The sequence below is a fragment of the Tinamus guttatus genome, unplaced genomic scaffold (genome assembly GCF_059628265.1).
Source record: "Tinamus guttatus ecotype Peru unplaced genomic scaffold, ASM5962826v1 Tinamus_guttatus_pri_ptg000563l, whole genome shotgun sequence".
Classification (NCBI taxonomy): Eukaryota; Metazoa; Chordata; class Aves; order Tinamiformes; family Tinamidae; genus Tinamus; species Tinamus guttatus.
In genome coordinates, this window is record NW_028289097.1 from 1,830,212 (window position 1) to 1,855,154 (window position 24,943).

Here is a 24,943-nt window from a genome sequence, read left to right on the forward strand (position 1 = left end):
TCCCCAAAACATTAAGCAGAGCTGTATCCCAATCCCAACAGAGGCAACGAATCCTCAAAAATGCCCCAGCAGCGGCTGCCCCTGCTCTGCAGGCACCCGGCATCGCTCCACATCCATCTCCGCCGCGAAGAGACGGCTCCATTTTAATTAGCCTTCATAATCGAATAAGTGTCTAGAATTAAGCAGCGCTGTGTTATGAAACACGGTGTAAAATTAAGCAGCCGTGCTCAGAGGTCATCGCATCCGCCAGCGAAATGCGCCCGGCCCTGGGACGGGCACAGGCTGCTTAGCAGCGACAGGAACGGGGCCGGCGAGTGTAGGTTTTAGCCGATAAAAATGGGGCCGATTAAAATTCTGTTTCAAGACCAGCGAGGTTGGCTTTGTGCAAATATTTTGCATATCTGTTTAAGAGCATCTTTATATCATTTAAGCTGAAGTCTGCAAGGAATAAAACTGAATCACTGTAAAGCACACTTACACCAAAATAAGTACCCACACGAGGACTCTTTTGATTTAACACTCCAGCAGATCCATCGAGAAATCAAGATAGCTATTGTGTTTAAATAGGGCCTGATGCGAGAGAGGAACATGAAATTCTTTGAAATTTAGAGAAACAACTTCCTGACGGAGCACAAACAAGACTCAAACGCACCCTCCTTGGGAAGCGCCTTCCTGGCCCGTCCTGGCCATGGGAGCCCAGATGCCCCCGTCCCCTCTACCATGGGACGGTGTTTGAGGATGCTGGGCATCGTCAAGCAGCCGAGCACGGACTTAGTGTGATTTTTGCTTGCACACCCCTTTCTGCTATACCACGCACCACGTAGCTGATACGACACGCTCCAGGGCTGGCCACGTTCATCAGGAAGCAGTTGGAAGGCAGAAATGTTTTAGAACAAGATAGAGCCAGGACAGCACCTCAAAGTGGAGGGAAATAGCTCACGGAGCTACCAAAAAAGAGCGGCTAGAGGAGCCCTGCTCCGTGCATCCTCTGCAGCAGAGAGCACCGACCTGGGTCCTGTGCATCTCCTTCATCCAGCCCCTCTCTGCACCATGCCCTGTAATCCACCCGGGACACCACTAAAATAATCTGGAAAAACCCACGTGGAGCAGCATGGTCATCCCCAGTGCAACCGCTCTGGCTGGCTCAGATCATCCCTCATCCTACCTACTGCAACGGGAGCAGGAGGGATGCTCAGCTAAGGTGGAATCAGCCTTTCTAAACAGCCCCAGGTGGAGTTTAAGGGGTGAAACTGCTTGTAAACAGCAAAGCAGTAACTCAAAGCTACACACAGCACCAGAGCGGCTGGGGTTTTCTGGAAGCCCTCTGAACCAGGCAGCACTTCGCCATGCGATCAGACAGTGATGGATGCAGTGGGAGCAAAGCAGTTCTTTCTCTAGAGAAGCTTTTTTGACAAGCGTGATCTTATCAAAGTTTCAAGCTTTTCATTATCTCTTTTTTTTTTCCTCCTCCTTTTTTAATTTCTGCCTTCAAGCCCCACTCTGTCCTCTCCGCGCTGGCAGGGAACAGTCACTTCTCCCTTCTCATTTTGAGTGATAGCAGAGGCTCCCTGCGGAGCTCAGAGCAAGCAGCACGGAGGCTTCTCCTCCCCAGCACGTGCGGCCCATCCGACCCCCAGGAATGGGCAGGGAGCCGATCCAAGACCCCCGTGGAACACACGGATAGGAACAGGAGCACGTGTATCACTGGGGCAGCATCATGCAGGCAGAGAGGGAACACACGGAGATCCTTGAGCTAGGACAAACACACTGGAGGGGTGGAAAGCATCCAGCATCCTCTTCCATGAGGACTAGGACATACACTAAGACACCACAGCCAGCTCCAACACTCCTGGAGAGCATCCACGTGCCCCAGAAAGCTGCGGGAATACGGCAGCAACATCCCCCTGGGGCCACCATTCCAGGCTCTGCCCGGCCAAGGAAGAGCTCCCCTTCCCCACGTCACAGCTGCTCCCACGAGCAAAGAGAGGTCGGGACCATCTTCTCCTCTCTTGGTAGCCACCAAGCAGAGCCATCTCCTTTCAGAGGACCTTGCACAGGAACAGTGGCAACCACACAGCCCTCCCCAAAACAGGCAAGACCAGGACCCCTTTGAACAGCCACATACCTCATCCCACAGGCTAGACCATCCCAAGGACAAAATCCTTCTCCCTGGAGAAGGCAGAGCTGCTCTGGGCAGGGAAGACATCACCCCACCAGCCCAGCTGAACCATATTGGGTAGGTGAAACTGGTTCCAGCTGCAAAGGGGAGTTAAAAAAGAGGAAGAAAATGGAAAACACCTGGGTCTCTGCACTGCTCCAACTCCCCCCAGCCTCAGCTCACACCTGCACATGCCGGGGAAGAACAAATGAGGAGGAACTGGCCCAAACCAGGGCACCTCCCCAAGCCAGCCCCCAACAGGCACCAAGGGACAACAAACGCTGAGTGCAAAACCATGGTCTTTTATTAGAAATCTCCTTGTATAAAAATGATCATGCTCTACACAGTCATCGAATAATTCATAAACATCCAGGCACTGAACTTTTTTTGTGTGTTTTTGTTTTTTGACTGGTCAGTACATAAAGCAGACATAATTCAATCCATATGGTCATCACATACATTAATTAACCACCTATAGAAATCAGCACTTTGAACACAGTCTAGGTTGAATTTTACTTTATTTTGTTGTCTGTTTTTATTTAAATTTTATTTATTTTTATTTTTCCTTTTTGCAACATATAGAATTTGGTAGGTTAAAAGGGAGAGAGTGAAGAGGGAGTGGAGGAAGACGGGAATGAAAGAAAATGGAAAAGGATAAGGAAAAAAAGAAAAAGAAACAGAAAAACAGAAGGTTCTGCACAATCACAAACAATCTCACAAATTCCAGAAAAGGGAAAATGTTGGGTCTTGGGGTTTTTTTGCCAAGATACAGAAACAAAACGCCAAAGTCGGTCACCTCCTCCCCACAATCCGCCCCTTGTCCCGCTCTTCCTTGCCCTCCGTGGGGAGGCCTCCGTGGTCCCAGCGGTCAGTGGGTCGGTGCTTTTTTATTTCGTTACTTTTTTATATATATTTTTTGCTGCTGTTAACCGGCATCTTCCCCAGGTGCTCTGCCCGGCGGCCCGGCCCGGGAGCACCGCCGCCGCTGCCGCCGCCGTCCGTGCGGCCGCCCTCGCGCCGCGCGGTGCCGTCGCGCCGCTCCTCCTGCCCGCGGCACCGCGGCCGCCCCCGCGCCAGGCGCTCGCCGCCCTTAAATCGCGTGGTTGCTGTAGCTGACGTACGTCTGCCTGGTAGCCAGCGCTGGAGGGACAGACGGACACGTGTCACCCTGCTCTGCCAGCTCCTATCCCGCCTGTCCATCCCCATCTCGCTGCGGGGACGGGATGTGAACCTGGGCCAGGGTCACCTGTGCAAACCTGGGGCCACCTCGCAGTGCTTTGGCCGGGCTCGGGGCCCTGGGAGATGTCCCCACGCTGCATGGACCCGTACAGCAGCCTGGAGGGACCCGCAGCCCCCGCTGCATCCCGCTGCCTCCCTGCCAGATGAGCCACGTTGGAGATTTCCGCCTGCTTTTCCCGGCTAGCAATTAGACGGGCCATAAGGAATTAGAGCTGACAGCACGATTTGTTAGCCACGGTGTTTTCATAGCCAATCTGCTCATATCAAAGCCCTACAATTTATTTATTCTGTTGGGTATTTAAAGATGCGCTACCTGCCAGCGACAGGGTGACAAACGGGCCCTGTCCCCTGCAGTGACAACACCGCCGCCTCCCCTGCCCATGGCTCTAATCCTGCGAGCAGCCCCTGTCCCCAGGTGACACATGGACTCCGGTGCTGAGAACCAGCCGTGTTGGTGGCACAAAGGGAACGTCTGTGTTTGTGCAGGGTTTTCTGTGCTGGAGCCAGGGCGGAATTTCCCTTCTCCAAGCACTCCAGCAGCGCTGGCTCCAGCCATTCCCTCCTCCTGCAAGGCTCTACTTTTGGAAACCCAGAAGCGAAGCAAGAATGTATGTGCCATTCCTGGCTTTCCCAGCCTCCAGGCCTGCCCACATGGCCTCGCTTCCCATGGGAGGTGGTGGCTTCATCCCAGGGATGTCAACGCTCAGCCTTAGCTCCAGCCTCCGGTTCCCCCCGCTGCGCCATTACCTTGCGTTTCCAGATTTTCACACAGCTCCGATTTGGCTTCTCCGTTGGGGCGGAACCCTCCCTTCTGAGAGAACTTGTTGGACATGGTGGCCGCCGTCACCACCGCCTTGAGGCTCCGCTTGCGCTTGGGGACGTTCTGCTCCGGGTGGAAGAGGATGATGTACACCTTGGGCATGTAGAGCATGCCCAGGGACACCGAGGCACTCAGACTCACCGAGATGGTGAGCGTCGTGGTCTGGATGTACATCTGCAAGACACGAGCCACGAGCTCAGCCCCGCGTGGCCCGGCAGGGGCCCCGGCCACCACTGCCACCCGTCCCCAAGGCTCTCGCGGTGACCTGCCAGCACAGCAGCTTAAAAGCACCAGCAGAGACAGTGATGGGGTCCCCGACACCCTCTTTGCACTCCCAATCTCCTCACGCAGCACCCCCATGCGCTGACAGGGAGCCTGGATGCCACGGTGATGGGCACGGCAGGGAAACACGCGCCCGCGCACCCAGCGCTCCCTCAGCTCCCGCCACCAGGTGATTCCCATTCCCCAGCTGGCTCCCTGCGCCGTTGTCATGTAAGTCACATATTACGCACCGACACTGCCTTTCTGCAGTCAAAACTAATTTCACGCTCGCTGTCCAGGACTAACGGTGACAGATGTTTTGCAAAGTGAAAGCCCATTAATCTGACTGTAGAATAATCCATTTTTCTATGGAGAGCGTTTGGCAGGCTCCTCGCAAGCCGGGGGCATCTCAATCAGGTGGCCAGGGGAGGTGAAGAGACCCCTCTCTCCACCCCTTCCCACTCTCCGGGCTGGCTCCTCCGCCGGCATCGGCTCCCTGGGCCCCCTCTGTGCCCAGGTCTCCGCTTCCCACCGCCTGCTCCATCCTCCGCCCACACTTTGGGCCTTTCCTGGCGGAGCCGGTGCATGCCCTGGGATTTTCCCAGCTGTGCTCTGATGCAGGGACTGTTCTGCACGTTGCTAACAAGGTTTTAGGAAGAGGCTTAAGGCAGTTTCTCAACTTGATCCAATGGCTCAGCCACAGCATGGCACGTCGGGCTCCTCCTGCAGCTTTTTCACGCACAGGCGCTGAGCAAGGGACCCAGCTGAGGGTCCCCAAAAAAGCAAGAAGGGCAGCGGCTGGCAACTGCCACCTTGTTCCGGATGGAGCTGAAGTTGGGGACCTCTTTTTCTGCTGTCAAAAGAGCAAAGAGGTGACCAAGAGCAAAAGCCGAGCGCAGATGCGTGGATGCTCCACAAGAAAGCATGGGAAGGTGACTCTCCATCCCAGGAATGACAACAGGTGGGAAAAGTCACCTTGGGCTCGGGCAACGTGAGCATCCCCAGCCTGGTAAGGGGGCTCGCAGCCTCGCTCCGTTCATCTGCTCTCTGCAGGGCAGTTGGAGCAATTAGGCAGATTTTAGAGAAAAACAAATGTGTTTCATCAAAAACAGACAAAACATTTCTCCATGCCGGAAGATCTCCTCTTTCCTCCCTTCTTTATGGCTGCAACTTTCCAAACCCAGGTACGTGCTCCTCCCCAGCCACCTCTGTTCAGGCCACATTAGACTGCCTCCATCAGCCTCGAGAGCTTTGCGAGGCCCCGTTTCAGCAAAAAGAGAAATATTTTTAGCCTGGAGCTGAAACATCAAGTGCTCAAAGGGCTCCACAGTTAACCCTTGGCCACATCAAAAAAAATAAGCCCAGTTGTGCCAATTCCTGCTCCCATGGCCAGTTTCCAATCCCAGACCCTGTTTGCTCCTCTGCTAATGACACTTCAGCTTCCCATAGGGGCACCTGAGGCACAAGCAGGGACAAAGAAGTGACAAAGAAGTGACAGCCCCAGGTCAACAGCAGCTGCTGCATCATGCACTGGATCAAGGGCTGCAGCCTGTTCGAGTCCGGGCCCTTCCGAATCCTGCAAAAGAAGCTGCTGGCTGCTCCTTCCTCTCCTCCCTGTCCATCCCCCCCTTCCCTTCTCCATGTGCAAATGCGATAAACAGGGAGACAGACACCGGCACCAGCGTCGAGCTGCTGCCTTATCGGTGCAGGAAATTGTCTCTTTCTTTAGATCCTCTCTTGCTGTTATTCCTGTAATCCTCAGGGATCGGCGGGGATAAGAGGTTCTTTTGAGAAAGGGCTTGGGGGACTTGTTATAATAATATGCCACCTCCATGCAAAGCTGTAGGCACGACGTAAAGGCAAATCAAAGAAAAATGGAGATTTTTATCCGACTCCTTCAGAGGCCTCATCCATCAGCCTCGCTGGGTCTGGCCGCAAACAAGCCGCAGCAATGCAGGGAGCGAGCAAAATTCCCAATGCGCTCCATGGGACAAGGAGCACCTGGCAGACACCCGGCCTTTCCCACTTGGATGTACGGGCGAAATTCCCAGGGCAGATACACAGCAGAATCCTCCTGCAATGGCTCGGCGGATGCCGCGGCAGCGGCAGCCTCCACGAGAAGAGCTCCGTGTCCAAAGGGAGTTGGGAACATCACTTTTCCTGCCTCTAATCAGCTTGTTAGCAGCCTAATAACAGAGCAGCCCTGCACATTACAAGCCCCCGAAGTGAGGTGCAGCCTATTGTCGAATCGCTACTTGACAGCCGGCTTTCGGCAGCCCTAAATTATCCCATGACAAGCTGCAGTGAAGAGGTGAGCAACCTTGCGCATAATCTACAATCATTATCATTTCCATCTTTATTACCCACAGTATGCCGAGCACATTAAGGCAGCTTTAAGGGAGCTTTTGTTTTGCAATAATTTCTTAAAAAACCTGCTTTCTTGTTAGTATCTCCCCTGCCATCTCATCAAAATGGAAATGCTGCGAAAGGCTCCATTTATTTTCTCTAATTCTCCTTCACGCATCCAGACCGAGCCGAGCTGCTTGGTAGCTCGTCTTTGCTCGAGCCAAGGTTCAAGCTGCCACTAGAGACCTTGGTTTGACGCTCTGAGCATCCCAGGGGGACACAAACCTTCTCTGGTGTCTACAGCAGATCTCCTGATCCTTCCTGGGGAGTCAGTACCTCCCCTCTTGCATTAGAGGTTTCCCAAATCCATGGTTCAGCATCAAGGACAAAAATTCGTGGGAAGTCACTCCAGTGCAGTGGATGTGCCAGGGAATCCAGGTGGCAGCCGGCCTGGGATGCGGTGCCAGGGATTCCCGAGGAAGAGCACCTGGTCACGGGCAGCCCTGCGCTGGCAGGCGCGAGCTCTTTGCGTTTAATAACAGCGCAATTCCCGCTTTGGCAGCCAGGCAAAGGGGATTTGGGTCTCGTTCGTGAGATTTGTCTTTATTTCGAACCCCTTCTTTGTTCCTGCTCGCTCGCAGCAGAACGCAAAGCTTCTCACTAGAGCACAAAGCTCCCTCTGGGCTGGCGTCGCTCCCAGGGAGCCCACACCGGTCCCGCTCTGCGCTGAGCACCAAGATCCAGCAGCCGATGGATGGGGATGGTGACGGACACGGGCGGCTTCGCTGCGCAGAGCTGCCCCACTCCTTGTCACCAGCGCACGCTGGAAGTCATGTCGAGACCGGGTCCCCACCACAGCCAGGGGACCATTGCTCATGACTGTCACCTTTCCCAACACTCAGGTGTTCATTAAAATTGCAGCAAAAGGGTAATGGAGCGGGAAGGCACACGCTGCATGGTGTCCCAGCAAGGCAAGGACAGTGCCCCAGTCCTCCCCTTTCTCCCTTGTTCCCAGCTGTTTCCAGATGGGAAATTGGGGAGCATCTCCATCCCTACAACCTCTGTCATCAATTTAGTCCAGGGGAAAGGAGCCGCTGGGCACACTCGGGATCCCTCCTCCCTGCAGAGTGCCCCAAAAGCCCTTTCCTCCACACCAAAGTGACACCAGGGGCCAGACTTGGCCACTTGCTCTCTGAATGCCCAGGGGACACGTCCTCCCCCAGCCCACACTGGGAGCGGCAGCGACCAGCCCTTTGGAGAAGGGCAGCAGGAGAACAGGGAAGAGGAAATGAGGAAAAAATATAGAGAAAAGAAATTAAAAGATAGACAGGGAAGAAGTGGGGAAGAACGCAAGGGAATGGAAAGGAGAAAGCAGCAGTGCAAGGTCACAGGCGGTGAATGTTGGTTCCCTGTGGAGCAAGACCTTTGGAAACCCACCCTTCCACCATGATCTCCAAGCCAGGAGGAGCATGGAGAAGCATCTCTCCTTGCTTGGGACATCTGAGCCCCTCATCCTCCAGCACACAAGGCCACCAGCCCAACTTCTCCCTTCCTCCCTTACCTTTTCCGCCGACTGTGACGTCCCGAAAAATATAGGGATGAAAGCTAACCACACAATGCAAGTAGTGTACATGGTGAACCCAATGGGTTTGGCTTCGTTAAAGGTCTCTGGGACCCCACGGGTCTTAATCGCATACACAGTGCAGGTGACCATGAGAAGCATGCTGTACCCAAGCAAACAGATAAGGGAGAGGTCTGAAATGTCACATTTGAGGATGCCCCGGGCAAAGTGGGGGTTTGTAGTCCGCTGGTCCTCGTAATCAATGACAGAGTGGGACGGGTCCACGATAAACCAGATGCAGACGCCAACGAGCTGCAGCGAGATGAGGCTGAAGGTGATGACCAGCTGGGAGGCCGGGCTGATGAAGCGCGGGGCGCTCACGGACTTCTTGCCCTGCTCGAAGATGCGGTAGATGCGGTTGGTCTTGGTGAGCAGCGCGGCGTAGCTGATGCTCATGCCGAGCCCCAGGAAGATGCGTCGCAAGGAGCACGTGCTCAGGTCGGGCTCAGCAATCATGAGGAAGGTGGTGGCATAGCAGAGGAAGATGCCCGTCAGCAGCACATAGCTGAGCTCCCGCCCCGAGGCCTTGACGATGGGCGTATCGTTGTAGCGCACGAAGGTGACCACCACGAAGAGCGTGGCTATGATGCCCACGATGGCGATGAAGACGGGCACCACGGCCCAGGGCGAGCTCCACTCCAGCTTGATGATGGGGATGGGCGTGCAGCTGGTGTGGTTCTCGTTGGGCCGCTCGTTGAAGTGGCAGCGCTTGCAGTGGAACTCGTCCAGCTGGTACTGGTAGCCGTCGCAGCGCTCGCAGTGCCAGCAGCAGGGAATGCCCTTCACCAGCTTCTTCCTCTCGCCCGGCTTGCAGGGCAGGCTGCAGATGGAGCTGGGGAGCTGGCGCCCGCCGCCCGGCCACCGCATGCTCTCGAGCTGCGGGAGGAGACACCGTGAGCATCCGTGGCCCTCTCCACCTCCCCGGCCCTCTTCGGAGCCGCCAAGTTGTGTGGAGCAGCCGGGAGCAAGAGCTGCCACCCGTGGGACGTGGGCTCATCCGAACCCAGGGGTGCCGGAGGAGCCGCGGGGTGTTCCCATGCCTCACCTTGAGGTGCAGGTGGTCGGTCCATTGCCCGATGACCTTGTACTCGGCCGTGGCGTTCCTGATCTGGTACTGGTAGATATCGTAGCGCCCGGGCGCGTCGCCGTTCTCGTTGAACGTCACCGGCGTCCCCGCGATGCCTGCGGGACAGCGGGGCTCAGCGCCAGGAGAAACCCCAGAAACCTTCGCGACACCCAACGCGAAGCCACGAGGAGCCCGGCCCGACCGATGGGCTCATCCGCGCGGCGCCCTCCTGCCTTGCCCGGGCACCTCTCTCGCCCCGAGAGCCGATTTGGAAGGACATTGGCACATCCCTCCATCCCGGTGCCGCGTACACAGCAGCACCCGCCATTTTGCCGCTGGTTTCCAAGAAGGGGGAAAAGCAGCTTGAGCGTTAAATCAAGTGAACCACGCAGATAAACACCAATAAAAGGAGAGGAGAGACAAAAATCAAGCAAGAGGGGAAAATAAATAAGAAAGACATCGCGGAGGAGATCGCAGAGAAGAGATAAATAGAAGTAATAAGGTGGACAAGACAGAAAATGTTTATTAAAGAGATAGAGCAGAGGAAAAGATGAGTTTCCAGGAGAGATCTGGAGACAGACAAGGACACGGCCTGGGAAGAACCATCAGGGAGAGAGTGCGGAGCACAGATGTCCTCATCTGTCCCCTGCTCCTAAACACACCAGGTGCCTCAGCCCTTCGCAACGGGACGCGCCGCGGCGCCAGGGGAGGGACAGACCTGAGAAGTTGACGCTGCGGATGTATTTGAGCAGCTCCACCCCGTCCACCGGGTCCATCCTGGAGCAGAGCCCGACCTTGCCGGGACACAGGCTCTTGTGCATGTTGTGCAGCGCGTGGCCCATGGCGTAGACGGCGTCGATGACGAACTGCACCTTGCCCTCCTGCTCGTACGAGGAGTCCTGGCCGATGCGCTCGCGGTCTGCAACGACACCGCGGGCAGCACCGCGATCGTGGGGCCGTTTCGGCTGCCAGCGCACGCAGCGCTGCAGCTCCCAATGCATCGGTCTCTATTAGCAATGCCAGGGGACCATCCAGGTGACATCTATTAGCAGTGCCAAGGGACCATCCAGGTGACATCCATCACCCGCTGCATGTCCTCCATCACATCCCTAAATCTCCCTTCCTCCCTCTCTGCTCTCCTGCCCTTCCTCCCACCACGCCGAGTCCAGAGCCCCTGCAGCCTCTGGCCACCCCCATCCTCCTGGATCCCACCGGGAGCTGCCGATTGCCAGCGACAGCCGCCTGCGTCTCCTGTCACAGCTGCTCGGAACGGGCATGGCAACATGTTAATCATTTAGCAGAAGACATCGATTAATGTAGCTTGCTGTTAATTACCGCAAAGAAAGCATCTCCCATGGGACGCCGCTGTGACAGAGCGTCACAGCCACCGCACGTCACCGCCCGGGAGCCAGGCGGGACAGCGGGTATCCCCGTGTCCCCAGCGGTCCCCGCACGGGCCGGCCAGCCACGCGTGTCCGGTGCCCACACGCCAAAGCACATTGATAGCAAACTGGCCAACAAGCTAAGATGATATCAAAGGGGTAAATTTATAGCCCATCCTTCAAAGTTATAAAAATGCTTTTGGAGCGCGTGGCGATTACTCATGCGAAAGCCGTCAAGTTATCCGTTCTTCCCTGTTACGGACAAGGGCTATTAATCTTCCCCCTCAACCCGGGCCCTTTCCGCGCGCTTGTCTCCCACGCTGCAGACGAGCCTCTCTATCTTGTCAGGATGATTCCCCATTAAAGTGAGGGGCTGGAAGAGCCTCCACGCTGGAATCGGGCCCGTGGGAACGGTCCAGCTCGGCTCTGGAGCCCTGGCAGGGTGTTGGGATGCAAAAACTGCATTTTCCCCCCAAAAGTCCCACTCCTTCACTGTGACCAGTGGCAGCTCTGGCACCTGGCACAAGCCAGAGGCCCCAGGGCTGCTGATCCAGCACCCTTCACCAGGACTGAGCTGCTTTTTCCAGGAGGGGATGGAGCTGGCCCAGAGAAGGGGCAGTGTGGAGTGGAAAGCCGAGGCTGGTGGTGGCACATTCCAGCCACGGAGACAACAAATCTCGCCAAAACCCTCACTAGATTAGGGCCGCCAACAGGATGTAACCCCGCTGATTATAATAGCAGGGTCGTGCATCATTTGACTGGGCTGGTAATTAATTTTCAAGTACGTGACGAGCCTTCCCAGGCCCCCCTCAGCGTGGGGACGCAGCTATCTCCTCCAGCGGCGGATGAGGAGGGATTAGCATCAATTCCAATCACATCGCCAGCATCGGCTTTCGGCGGGAGTTAATCAGAGCCGCTCACAGCACCCAGAGCCGAGGGGGTGGCTGCTGCCTTCCCCTCCGGAAAACCTGGAAGCACCGGACGGGATGGCAAGTTGCACAAGCAAAGCAACGCGGAGAGGGGTGCCGGGCTCGAGCAAGACACGGACGGTGCAAATCCTGTGCCGTGGAGCCCCATCTCGGCTGCAAGAGCCGGAGAGCAACGAACCAGAGAGGAAAAAGGACATGGGGATCATGGCTGGAGAAGGGAAATGCAATGAGATCCCCCCGGGCTTGGGGGAGGACACCCGGTGCGCCCCATCCCCTGCCCTTGTCCCTGCAAAACCAGGCGGCTCTGGCGCCCAGCACGTCCCCGTCTGCATCGGCACGTGGGCAAATTATTAACGAAGCAGAAAGGGAAGGGGGAGGATGAAGGAGAACAGCCTCCTCCTCCTCCCAGCTCCCATTTCCAGGCCGGCAAGGCCTGGTTTTCCCATCACGGCCCCAATCCGGGTGCTTGGGGCTCTCCCCAGAGCTGAAGTTCGATGTGGGATGAGTTCAGCTCCCAGGAACATGGAGCAGGAGCGCGTGGCGCTGCCGGGCGCTCGCTTCCTTCCAGCCGCGCACTATTTCTCCTCGCTGCTTATCTGCGAGCAAATGTTCGGGAGATAATTTATTCGTTGACAAATACAGATAATTTAAAGACAGTTCCGAGGACATTTGCCACGTCACGCTTTCAGCTGCCTCCCCTAATGCCCCAGCCCTGAAATATTGCTCACTTAAACGCTACATTACTACGAAGATGAAGAGATCAGCAGTTCGCAGGACCCACTCACGCATCCTGCCAGTCTTCAGCTGTGGAAGGGGGGAAAAACCAGGATGCTGGATCATCAGGAGCCCCAGCACGGGTACAACAAGGCCTGACAACTGCCAGATGCGACACCCATGGGTGCTGACACCCATGCCAAGAGCAGGACCAGGGTGACGCTGCCGCGGGGACACGCGGCCGTCCCCGAGTCCCACCACGTCACAGCCCGGGAGCCACCGCGCCGCTCTCTGTCTCCAGCCGGTGCCTGGCACACCGTAAATCTCCGCAATCTCTCAGTAAACATGTCACCTCCTTGAGCCTCCACCCATCACCTCGGCAGCCGTGCTGTCAGCAAGACAGATTCCCTATTTGCTTTGTTTACTGCATTAATCCCGACAAGCCTCTTTTAGCCGCGAGGGGCTAAAAATGCCCAGAGTCGCTTAAGGAGGGTGACGGGCGCCCAAGGCCGCCCCACTCCTGCCTGGAGCCGCGCGGCTTGCGGCAAAACTCAGGCAAAGCCGCTCCAGGGCGCTCATCCCTGCTCCAGAGCATCCCTGTGCCCTTGGCTCAGCCCAAAACCTGGACCGCTTTTGATGTCCAAGCCACGGTCCCACCTGACTGATAAGGCCATAAGGCACAGCAAGCAAAACATTCCCAGCGCCTTCCCCGGGCTCCCTGCCATCGGGCGCCCATCCCCGTGGCCTCACGGCGGCCCTTACTCGTGCACTTCTTGATGCTGCTGCCCTTCTTGAGCGCGTGGCGGCTCAGCTTGCAGTGGAAGTTCTCCTCCCAGAACTCGGCGAACCAGATGTTGCGGCGGTTGTTGTCCAGCGTCCGGCTGGAGAAGTAGCGGTCGAAGCCTGTCCGGAAAAGAGCAGATGGAGGGCGGGAATCTTTGGGACGGTGCAAAGGGAAGCAAAACGGAGCCCAGAAATCAACAGGGAAGAGGAGGGATGGAGCTGGAGGAGACCCGAGCCCGCGGTCCCCCTACCTCTGACAGAGACCCTCTTGGGCAGGATGGTGACGGAGCCCTCGGCCACCTCCTCCAGGTGCAGCACGGGGGAGATTTTGGAGCCCCAGCTGTCCGAGCCCATCCAGATGAAGTGGCCCGTCTGGTTGGCCCTCTTGGCCGCCTCCAGCACCCTCCTGCGGGCAGAGCAGCGGGATAGGTGCCGCGAATCCCTCGGGATTCGGCTCAGAAGAGCCGCTGCCCAAGGAGGTGCTCGTCGCTCCAGCACCCGCGCGGCTTCCCCGGCCCTATTTGCATATGTGCTCATTGCTAATTGAATTTCCCCCTTAATTACCCAACATTAGGAGAAAAAAAAAAAAACAGGTTGGGCCGCAGCAGAGAAGCGGCAGCACTGGAGGGTGCAGGAGCGCACGGGAGCTCGCGGTGCCCGTCGTGGTGGCAAACCAACGGAGAGGGCCACACATCCCAACCCGGGCTGGGAAAGGGCTAAACCGGGCTGCACTGGTGCCACTTTGCAGCACGGGGACAGGCTTGTGACTTGTCCTGACACATACAGCCAATGACATGGATAGTGTTCGAGATGCAGAATTGGGAAAATGCTCCCAGTGGAGCAGAGGGCTGAATCCCAGTGCCAGGGAGGTGCATGGAAATAACCAGGAATGGGATGCATTTGCATACGGACAGGAAAATGTTTCTAAATGTTTCCCAGTTCTTGGTCCTGCCATTTACAGAACAAGGCAAACCCGCCGTTCCTGTGTGCGCGCCTGCACAAATGTCAGCTCTGCAGACATTTCTATTAAGGAAAGGGAATAAAGACACTGGCAGTGCTGGCACATCTGATGTAAACTGATTTAAAATCACAGTTTACCCACATTTACATAATGTTTGCTGATTAATAAATTAGCTACTTAGGAAATCAGGGGTAATTCCATGTGAATCATCCCACGCCGTAAACAAGGGGAGCCGCGAGGCACCGCTCCGCCGCGGCCGCCCCGGCGCCCCGCGCCGCGTCCCCCCGTCCCCGCCGCTCCTCCGCACCTGATGTCGTCTTCGTTGGCGAAGATGATGATGGCCCGGGCGTGGGAGGTCTCCAGGAGGCGGCGGATGATCTTGTCGAACTCTCCCGCCTTGGGCTCCCGCGGGATCTTCACGGACTGGGCCACGCAGACCCCTCCTGCGGGAAGAGAGCCCTGAGCCGCCCCGGGGACGTCCCGTGTCCCCGGCGCCCGCGACATCGGCGGGTGAACACCGGCCTTCCCGGGCGCACGGGCCGGATCGGCACCTCTGTTCGGCCACGGACACATCTAAACGGTGCTGGCCGGTCACCACTTGCAGAAGGGGCTAATTAGAATTAAGGATGGGGCAGGGACTGCAGGGTGCCCAGTGTCCCCAGCCCTGGAAAGGCAGCGCCGCTCGCAGCGCTTCTCACTACAGCGTTTGTGCAGGCGCCAATAAGAAAAATAAACACAACAGCTAAAAGAGCTGGAAAAAGGGCAGAAAATTAAACACCGCAAGAGCTCCTGGCGGGCAGGGGTGCTCCCCATTTGCATAGTAAATGACACGACGGATGGTCCTCGGCTGCTGCCAACGATCCCTGCTTACAGAAAGGTCAGGATAATTAGCAGCAGCTCCCGGATCGCGGCCCCGGAGTGGGACGAGGCCGGGATGGGCACGAGCAGAGAGGGCAGCGGCCAAGAGCGCGCGGGGCCGGCGCCGATCGCGGCGGCGGCAGCCGGCAGGAGCATCCCCTGCAGGGCCAGGCTGGAGAGGTCCTTCCCCCCATCCTCCGCAGGAAGAAACTGGGCCAATTTGAGGCTCTTTTCCCATATGGGGAGCCAGATGGATGGAGAGGAGGGAGTCGGATGAACAGGGCTCCAGGACGGAGCACGGGGGCCCGTCCCGCGGCGCCGCTCGCCCCCTCGGCCACCACGGAGCCGCGGGGCCAGCGCCAGCTCCGGCGCCCTCGCGGCTTAATGACAGTTTCCATGGCAATAACAGGAGCAAAAGCAACGCAGTTTGCAAACACGGGAGCCTTCCCCAGCCCCTGGCTGCGCACGTGCGCCCGGGCGCACAACGAGGCCGCTGCAGGAGCGGGTGGTGGAGAAATACTGCGAGTGTTGCAAGAAAGGCAGCGAGACCCGGATGGGAGGCGGCCGAGCAGACGCCCTGTAAATAAATAAGGATGGAGACTAAATCGATGGCCATTTGGAAACCGCCAAGTTATTCGGTAGCTCCATTAAGTCAAAATAACAGGTAACAAAAAAAAAAAGGGATACGGACAATTAGTGTGTAATGAAGAGCTCATTAATGTGGCGGCTGGAGGCACATGGGGGTCCCGGGGTTGGAGGTTCATCCACACAATGGGAAGAGGCTCCAGGAGCTCCTGGGAGAAGGTGAGGGCTTGCAGGGCTGAGGATGCAGGCGCCGTTGCAAGCGCGCGGGTGCAAACTGAGGACGCAACCCGCTCCCAGCACACGGGAACACGTCGTATTGGGGCGCTCTCTGCTCCAAACCAAAGCTCGAAGGCAGCTCGGGGCTTGCTGAGCTCCTCCCAGGCTCTGCTGCCCTAAGGGCACCTCAAGGCCGCCCTCGATCAGCCACGTGCGAGGGCTCTAACACCTCTTAAGAGCTTTAACTTCTTAATTAACGTTCTGGAAAAAGAGGTCATGGGCCAGTTCACCAAATCCCCGGACAAGATTAAAGGCAAAGATGTCTGAGAAGGCTGGGAGGGCACAGGAAAGATCAGAGGCAACGAGACCAGTGGGCGGCAGGGCACGAAATCCGGGCTTAAACACGGAAGATTTTCCAGCACGGCCAAAAGGGCTGCGGATAGGGAAGCGATCCCGGGCTCTTGCAGATGGCAAAGGCAACTCGACCTCGAGACGCATGGATAAAGGAGGCGAATCCTCCCTCGCCGTGTGCCTCGAGCCACCAAGGCTTTTAGCGCCCGCATTATTCATGGCCCCGCGGCGCGGGAGAGGAGGATGGTGCCCGGCGCTGTTCCTAATATCTCTGCACAAAACCCATTTAGTCAAAATGCTTCTGGAAAGCAAGAAATCAAAGTGAGGAGGTGGAACGGGGGCGGCCACTCTCCCTTGCGTGCCACCTCTCCCAGCCCCTGGAAAGGAGATGGGAAAAGCTCCCGGGCCCAGGAAAACCACCCCCATCCTGCTGGAGAGGCAGCCCACAGGCTCAGCTGCGATTTGGGGGTGCTCGGGCAGGCCCCAAGTTTGCCACGATGCTGGATGCGGATTGCTTGCAGCGAGGACCAGCCTCCGTGCCCTGCATGGAGCCGGTCCCGAGCCTCCCTCATGCTGTGGAGGCAGCGAAGCTCCCGCCGGCAAACCCGGCCCAGTGGGGATGCGTTTGTTCCCAAGCCAAAACCTTCTCCCAGCGCAGCAGGAGAGAGGGTTGCCAACAAGACGCAGGAGCCCCGGGCGCTTCCCTGCACCCACCGGCACCTCCCTGGAGCCTCATTAAGAGCACCGGCCTCATTAAGAGGGGGTTAACGCGCGTTGTCAAACACGGGTCAGGGTTTAATCTGCCCCATTAGGGGCTCGGCGGGAGGGCAGCTCCGGAGAGCTGCTCAAGTGCCCTCTTGATTGCAGGCAGCTAATGGGCTTTGGCTGCGGCGCCCGTCCGCAGCCCGCGCGCATCCGCCCTGCTCGGCCTCCCCGTCCCCAACGAGGCCGCGCAAATTAAATCCCTGAGCATTAATTGGCGCGACGCCGTCGCTCCGGCACTTCAAAGCCTCCCGCAAGGGACGCGCTGGGGGAGAAGTCACCAGGGAAGGGACGAGCCCTTGCGGAGCGGGGCCCGAGACATCCCCCCCAGCCCCGCAGCCGTGGGGAGCATTGGGGAGGGCTTTGCAATTTGGGGAAGAGGAAGGATGAGCAACGCGGGGGCTCCTGTGGACACCGCTGGCATCCGCCTCGTCCCTGCTACAGCCCCAGCCGCTGCTCTGCGATGCTTGGAGAGCGCCCCAGATGTTACGAATTCGAGCAGTTTTCGGCTGCTTTCCAGCCGCCTGCGTTGCTGGGCTAAATCAGTAATTAATGAATTTGCATTGGAGAAGAGATGAGAGGGGAAAAAATAGAAAAAGATGGAAAACTGGAGCGCGGGATGGGTAATTTGGGAGCAGCAGGCTGCAGCGCGGTGCGACGGTGCTGTGTGTCCAGCCCCGCGCAGTGGCAGTGGCCAGGAACACCCAAAATCCCCATTTCTCACATCAGTAATAACAGTCTCTACGTGCCCAGGAGCATCTTCTGCCAAAGACCTAGTCCGAGTCCAACCTCCAGGAGCCGGGGCTGGGCTAGACGATGGCTGGACACGTGGGAGCACAGGCTGCTCCCAGCTTCCCAGCCCAGGAGTCTTGCATTTCCCTGCGGATATTCCCCTTCCCGCAGGGCGGCATCACGCTGCCGTCGTGGAGCGCGGCGAACACCCACCACCCTTGCGGGATGCTCCAGCGGAGACTAGGCTTGATGCAAAACACGTTAAGAGCAGCCAAAATCCATCCTTTGCAGATGTAGCATCCTCAAAACGCTGCTACCTGTGGCAACGGGTGTTGCTGCCCGACGGAAATAAAAAGCAGCTCCGAAGGCTCCAGTGTGGCGTGAAAAATGGAGCAATGCAAAGGAGGGAATCTCGCACGGAGCACGGGAAATGCACGGCCAGCTCCATCGTTTGAAGCAAGCAAATACAAACAGGCTGCAAAAAATAAATAAATAAGTGGGATCTGATCCTTCCCCACTGGTGCAAAGCCACTTGGCACTCGACGAGCGCTGCGTCGCGGAGCCTGGCACTCCCGGCGCGTTTGATATACGGCGCTCTGGCGAAGGAGCCGACTGCTGCAGCGCGCGAGAAGCAGAGCGACCACCGCTGCCGTTTGGCTGCAATTACGGCAGAATTATGCTTTGTGATAACTAAATTATCGCTAATGCACTTAATCGGGGGGTTACGCGGCTGCGGGAATTACAGGACGGCCGCGGCTCCCGATCAACACGTGCGTGCTTGGACGACGGCGACGCGCGCTACCTTTGCGCTGCAATTTGCCACCACCAAAAGAGGTTTCTTTGCCTTTCACTCGTTGTTGGCTGGATCACGTTATCCCCGCTAGCCAGATGGGGCTGCCGTCAGCATCTGCAAAGCCTGGCAGGGCTCGCAGCTAAGTCATTAAGCGAGCGATAAAAAGCAAGGCCTTCACTAGCACGGCCGCGTCCCGGCACTGCAACCTTGCTCGGCCGCGCGGTGCCCAGGTCCTCTTTGCAGCTGCCAACATGCAACTTTTGCACACCCGTGCGCAGCCTCTTGCACGCCGAAATGCACAGGATCCCCATCCCGCCCGCTCCTGGCGTGCACACATGCGTGCGCACACACAGCTGCAGCACCGCGCGCTCCTTGGTGAGAAATCCGTGGAAATCCTCCGCTTTCAAGCTGAGCAAACCCCGAAGAGCAGCGGGCGCAGGCTGAAGCCCCAGATGGGCTGCTCTGCATATTAAAAGCGCAGCCGGCTCCCAGCGCCGCGGCAGCCGGGCGAGACAGAATTAACGCTGCTCCTATTTATAGGGCTTCGATGAAGAGCTCGTCACCTCCGAGTTTTTATTCCCTTTATCCATTTATAAGGCCATAACGCAGTTGACGAGCTCCAGACAGGCTGGTGTCCCACCGATTTTGCCAGAACTTAATGTGCCGTTCACATACAGTTAAGCCAGTAATAGGCAGCCGTCTGCGCGCTGCAGGGTTTTAACTGCCTTGAACACTCTTGAGCTGCCACCTCGATGCAAAGAGGCGCCGGGGCGAGGGCAGACCCCAGCGGGTCCCTTTGCATCCCGGTGGTGCTCCGGCTGGGACGGGGTCACGGCGCATCCCGCATCCTGCTGTGTCCAGCCCTGCTAATCCCTCCTAAGCTCCCATGCGCCCGGCAGCGAGAGGCTTCCTGGCTGCCCACAAATCCTCACCGCGAGTTTTGCTGAGCGCAGCCTTTCCGCCTGGACAAAGCCTACAGACCAGGCAAAGCACCTGCCCTGGGGGATAACTGCGCTCAGACTGGGTGAAGTGCTCACTGGTGCCAGCTTGACTCGTCCTTAGAGCCCGGGAGCACCCGTAAAAGCCGTCCCTCTTGGAGCTTGCCCAGGTCATGCTGCCCACAATGAGGAGCAGGCACAATTTTGGGGCTTGGAAAAGCCCAAAGTGCATCCCAGCTCCCTGCACAGTACCCAAGCATCCGTGTCCCCCACCCCAGCATCCCGGCCAAGCCGCACGAGACCCCGCTGCGTCTCCGCCGCGCAGGGAGCGCGCGGCGCTCACCGTCCTCCCTGGATTTCTGGATGAAGGCCTCCACGCCGCTCTCGCCGTAGCTGCCCTCGGAGGCCAGCGTGGAGACGTAGTTCCACTTGAGGGCCTTGACGATGTCCACCATGGCCTGCGCCTGGTAGGTGTCGGAGGGGACGACCCGCGAGAAGAAGTCGTAGCGGCTGTTGTCACTCAAGTCTGGCGCGGTGGACGCGTAGCTGATCTGCGGGATCTGTGGAGGAGAAGGACGCCAGGATGGGCATCAGGAGAAGGTCCCGGCACCCAGAGAAGCCATCGGGCCACTGCACCAAGCAAGACACAAAAGGTTTGCTGAGCATGAAGGTGCCCAGAGGGGGAGAAACTCAAGAAAACCTGCCTGGAGGACATGGTTTTTGGACCCCTGCCCAGGTCCCGCAGGCACCTGAAGTAAATCAAGCTTTTAAATAAGCCAGAGCTGCTGCCCCTTGAGCAGCGGATTAGGGTGATTTAGCACGGAGCATCGCGCCACGCTTAGCGCTTATACAGCACTGCAAAACGCGCTGCGGGCCTTAGCGCATCTCAAAGATGGAAAGGGCTCATGAAACCCAGGGAGGGTCACAGAGCCTGTGCGGAGCGAACAGGGCAAGGAAGAGCCCGGGAGCAGCCCTGCTCCCAGCGCCTCTCTGGGAAGGGCACCTGGAATGCTGCAGGATGCTTAAATCAACATGGGTGCTGCCGGCCTCAGCAATTACAACTCCTGCTTTGAACAATTAGCTTAATTAGCACCAAAAGAGAGGCCTGAGCCAGTTTAGGGGGGCCTGTGCCATGCAGGGGTCCTGGCAGAGCCAGCTGGCCCTGGGGAGCTCCAGGAGATCAAACGGGAAATCCATCTAAGGGCTGGGATTCCCAGCATCACCTCCCTGGGCAGGTCCGGCTCGAACCCAGAGATATCCCCTTGTCCGCATCTGCTCGGCTCCCTGGCCCTTTCCAGGCTTCATCTGCCAGTTTTGCCCTTATTTCACTATTATTTTCCCCTCTTCCACTCCGGTCTCTCTCTCTATTAAACGCGATACCAGTGTTACCAACCCACGACAGCACCTGAATGCTAAGAGGCCCCTGGAAAGCAGGAGCCGCTCATGAAGCTCCCTGCAAAACGCACAAGGAAAACGCCCCGGGGGAAGGCAGGAGGAGCGGGAGGGGAGGAGGAGGAAGGAGCCTCCATCGCGGCGCAAATAGGATTATTCTTGGTGACAATCTGCTCTGCGCTCCCCCTCCGCGGGGCCGCGATCCGCTCGTCGGCTCTGTGCGGCCGGGAGCCGCGATTGGAATTCTGTGCAGCGCGCGGGGCGCTCGCTCGCGCCGGGGAGGGAACGGGGAGGCTGCTCTGCACTGCTCCTCCTTCCCGGCGGGAAGCAGGGCCACCGGGCTCGGGATGGAGGCAGCGCACGGGGAGGCCAGCGAGGCCATGGGAGGACATGGGAAGCAGGGAGATTTGGGGATCTGCATGCCAGGAAGGGCACGGGAGGGGCATGGAAATGGTCCCCACGGCTCTGCCTGCCACATGGCTCCGGGCTGGGCTCTGCACGTTCCCACCGGCATCGCGCGCCGGGGTTTGACGAGGTGGAAAAAGAGGAAAAGCGAAGCCCCCCCTGCCGCTAGCGCCCGGCCCGGGCGGGAGCTGCTCCGCGCTTCCCGTGGAGCGCTGACACGGAGCAGCACGCGGGGACACCGGCGGCAGCCGGACGCCTGCATCGCCCAAGTGCCACATTCTGGAAGCGCGCGGTCCCCGAGCGGCCATCGAGCTGGGAAACAGGTCACGAGGGGGAAGAAAACGGCTTGTTCCTGGCAGGAGCCCCGCTTTCCAGGGCACATCCGTCCTGGCAATGCTTTTCTCTCTGCAAAGTGGCTAAGTTTTAAACACATCCTTGTGACAGGGAGCTGGGGACACAGAGCGGGTGGCCAAGGGGCTCGCGGGCAGTGGCTGGGGCGCACATCCGTGCACATCTGCATCCAGCGCCGTGGCGCACATCTGGAGCCACCCAGCGCGTGTGCACATGGACCCACCGCTACCAGCGCACACCTGGCTCTTACGGGTCGCACATCTGGAGACACCCGCGTGGGCGCACAGCTGGATTTGCCCATTGGATGAACATCTGGCTCTACCGCCGGCTCTACCCACCCTGATCTTCAGAGCAGCCTTGGGCAGCGTGGCCGCTCCCGCGCAGCCGCAGCCCTCGCTATTCCCAATCCATCGGAAAAATGAAGCCTAGGAATTACCTGCGGATCTCCGGGCTAGAAACTGGAAGCTGCATTTTAATAAACAAACAGAAAGAGCTTTTCTCTCTCTCCCTGCCCACACTGCCTAGGATAGAAGCAAGAATAAAATATCGGTTCCCAAATGACTCTTTTATAGCTGTCTCCTGCCTTTTTTCCCCTTGTCCGTCTTTTTGATCTCCTGGTCTACAATAGCCCAACTCGCTGCACCAGCTATTTTCTCACATAAAAGACAAAAGTCCTTTTAGGTCTGTAAAAGTGAAATGCAGGCAAGGAATTCAAGGTTCTTCGAAAGAAAGCAGATGGAAGTGGGAAAGGGGAGCAATATCTCACTCAGATGTGGGCACCTGCATGAGGCCAGAGCAAGAGCATGGAGAAACCCACCTCCTGCCTTATGTTGTACCCAAGCTCTTGTTTGGGGGGGAAGTCATCCTCAAGGTGGCAACTACGGCCCGTTTCCACCCCACTCGAAGTGGAAGTGGCTTCCCCTCCTGGTCCCATAGCAGCACAGCCAGAACAGGGAGCATCCCGGGGAAAGGAGCTCACTGCGAGCTCCAGCGCCCGTTGCAGCCCGCGCAGGGATGGGGCTGGCGGCAGCTAATTTTCTCCACGCAATTATTAATTTCACGCTTATCTTTATGCAAAAGCACTGGCTCGCAGGCAAGATGGAATTGATTTAATTAGAATTTCGAGCATGGAGCCGCTTGCATGGGAGCTTTTAACTAGGGGGAGCATCACAGCGAACCGCGAGGGCTGCTGCGACGAGGGGGGACCCAAGACCACTCGGATGCTGCAACCCATGCAAGGAGCAGGCGCATCCCCGGGATGGCTCAGGAGCCACCAGGGCTGCTGGAGGCCCGGGAATGGTTCTGATGCTGGTTCTGATGCCAGCTCCAAGGAAAAATGGGCAACGGGAGCAGCGAGAGCTGGAGTGCACAAGAGCGAGCGCGATTCGCGGAGCGCCGCTCGCCCCAGCGCACAAGCAAAATGCAGATGGAGAAGGCGCGCTCCTTCCCCGCGCCCCGCGGGGATGCGGATGCCGCTTTCCCAGCGCCGGCATCCAGGAGGTCACGTTTGCAGGGCCGGATGCTTTTACAGCAGCGGCTGCGAGGGCCCGGGAGCAGCTCGCTTGGGAGCCGCAACGAAAGCGGCTCGGGCAGCGGGTGCCGCATCTGCAAGTCGCTCCGCTGATATACGGCTTTAATTAGGCAGCTAACGAAGGGCACGTTATTTATTTATGTGCAGCGGGAGCACCAAAATCCAGGCTGGGGAGGAGCCATTGGGCTGGGAAGGGGAGGTGAACAGGGATGGGGCTGCCGGGGCCAGAAGCCAGAGGGGCCGCGTGAGAGCCGCTTTTCTCCTGGAAAAAGGGCAAGGCGGGAGCCAAGTTGTTGTCTCCAGACCCAGAGCGAGGGCTGTTCCCCAGGGTCAGGGCTCCATGCCCCACATGGCTCCTTCCCCAGGGAAGGGATCCCACCCGTCCCTGGGCAGCTCTGAACCCTCCTCTGCTTCCTGGATGATCAGGAGTGGCTTTGATAGTGATGAGGGAAACAGAGTTGTTCCATGAAAATGAGGGATAAATTGGGACGCAGCAGCCCAGCCGCCCACAGCAGGGCCCCCCTGTGCACTTGGGGATTCACTGCTGTCTGTAACGGGTTGTGCTCGGCCACATCCTCCCTGCACAATTCACGGACACTTGTTCAATGGAGCAAAACCAGGGGGGTTAAAATGAAAACCTCAACAAGGGGGGAAGAAAAAAGGAAAAAAGAGAAGGACCCCTCAGAATGGCGCAGCTCCCCTGTGCGCCTCCAGCTGTCATTCCCCGGCCTCCCTCCTCCTCCTCCTCTCCGAGGCGAGTGCGCCGCTGTTTTCATTTTGGCAAACAGCTTTTAAGTCCCTCCCGTTCACTTTAATTCATACAGGTTTAATTATTGAGCAGCCTCCTCGCGCCTGCGACACCAGCATCTTCCTAAGAGGGGACCGGGAAAACTCAAGGCCCGTCCGTGATCGGCTCCACGCTCACAGCGCGCCGGGCGAGGAAGAGGAGGGGGCAGCGAGGAGCAGGAGGAAGGAGGGTCTCCGAGACGCCGCGAAGGGGAGCGCGGGTACCTTGAAGAGCCGCAGGATGTTGGCCACCATGATGGAGACGGAGCTGCCCGAGGCGCCGATGACGCCGACGACGCGCTCGGGCTTGGTGATGATGGGCGGCCCGCCGCCGGCGCAGCGCACCTCGGTGCTGTCCTTCTCGATGAGCGCCTGCACGAAGGTCAGCGACTGCTCCAGGGCGTGCGTGTCGCGCGAGCACGTGTCGAGGATGCGGGCGCCCAGCGTGATGTTGGGCAGCAGCTCGGGGTCGTTGTTGATGCGGTCCAGGGCGAAGAGCATCGCCTCGAGGCGGTGGATGCCCTTCTCCTTCTTGAGCTCGCCGCACGCCTTGCCCTCGGCGCCGCGGCCGTGCACCGGGAAGAGCCCCCCGAGCGTGAGGTCGCCGTCGAGGCGGATGGAGTTCATGTGCGGCGAGCCCTGGCCCTTGGGCTTGGCGGCGGGCGCCCAGCCCCAGCTGCAGGCGCCGAGCAGGAGGCAGAAGGAGAGCCCCCCGGCGCCGCGCCGCCCGCTCATGGCCGCGCCGCTGCGGGCACCAGCGCAGCCCCGAAGCCCGCGGCCCCGCGCGCGCCCCGGCCCCGCATGGGAGCCCCGGGGCGCTCACGGAGCCCTCCCCGCGCCCGGCGGCAGCTCCCGCGCGGGGCCCGGCGGGTCACGGCGTCCCCGCGGGGGAGGCATCGCCGCACGGAGCGCCGGCCCCGGCTCCTTCCTCCGCAGCCCTGCAAGGGAGACGGGGGAAGGGAA

General features: G+C 58.4%; 1 protein-coding gene across 1 annotated transcript; it reads right to left on the minus strand.

The window, feature by feature from the left end:
- Positions 1–3,240: 3,240 nt before the first annotated feature.
- Positions 3,241–24,730, minus strand: GRM4 (glutamate metabotropic receptor 4). Its single transcript, XM_010213432.2, has 10 exons — positions 24,206–24,730; positions 19,859–20,075; positions 14,588–14,723; positions 13,571–13,725; positions 13,299–13,439; positions 10,230–10,430; positions 9,491–9,627; positions 8,386–9,321; positions 4,145–4,391; positions 3,241–3,298 (listed from the first exon to the last, which is right to left on the minus strand). The coding sequence occupies exons 1-10, from the start codon at positions 24,713–24,715 to the stop codon at positions 3,249–3,251; spliced, it is 2,730 nt and encodes a 909-aa protein (XP_010211734.2). The 5' UTR covers positions 24,716–24,730; the 3' UTR covers positions 3,241–3,248.
- Between the last annotated feature and the right edge of the window lie 213 nt (positions 24,731–24,943).

Coding starts and splice junctions, on each gene's coding strand:
- GRM4 (XM_010213432.2), bottom strand. CDS start 24,715: ATGAGCGGGCGGCGCGGCGCCGGGGGGCTCTCCTTCTGCCTCCTGCTC. Junction 10,431..13,298: donor CAGCATCAAGAAGTGCACGA/GTAAGGGCCGCC, acceptor GTGTCGTTGCAG/ACCGCGAGCGCATCGGCCAG. Junction 9,628..10,229: donor CCGCAGCGTCAACTTCTCAG/GTCTGTCCCTCC, acceptor GCTGTCCCGCAG/GCATCGCGGGGACGCCGGTG.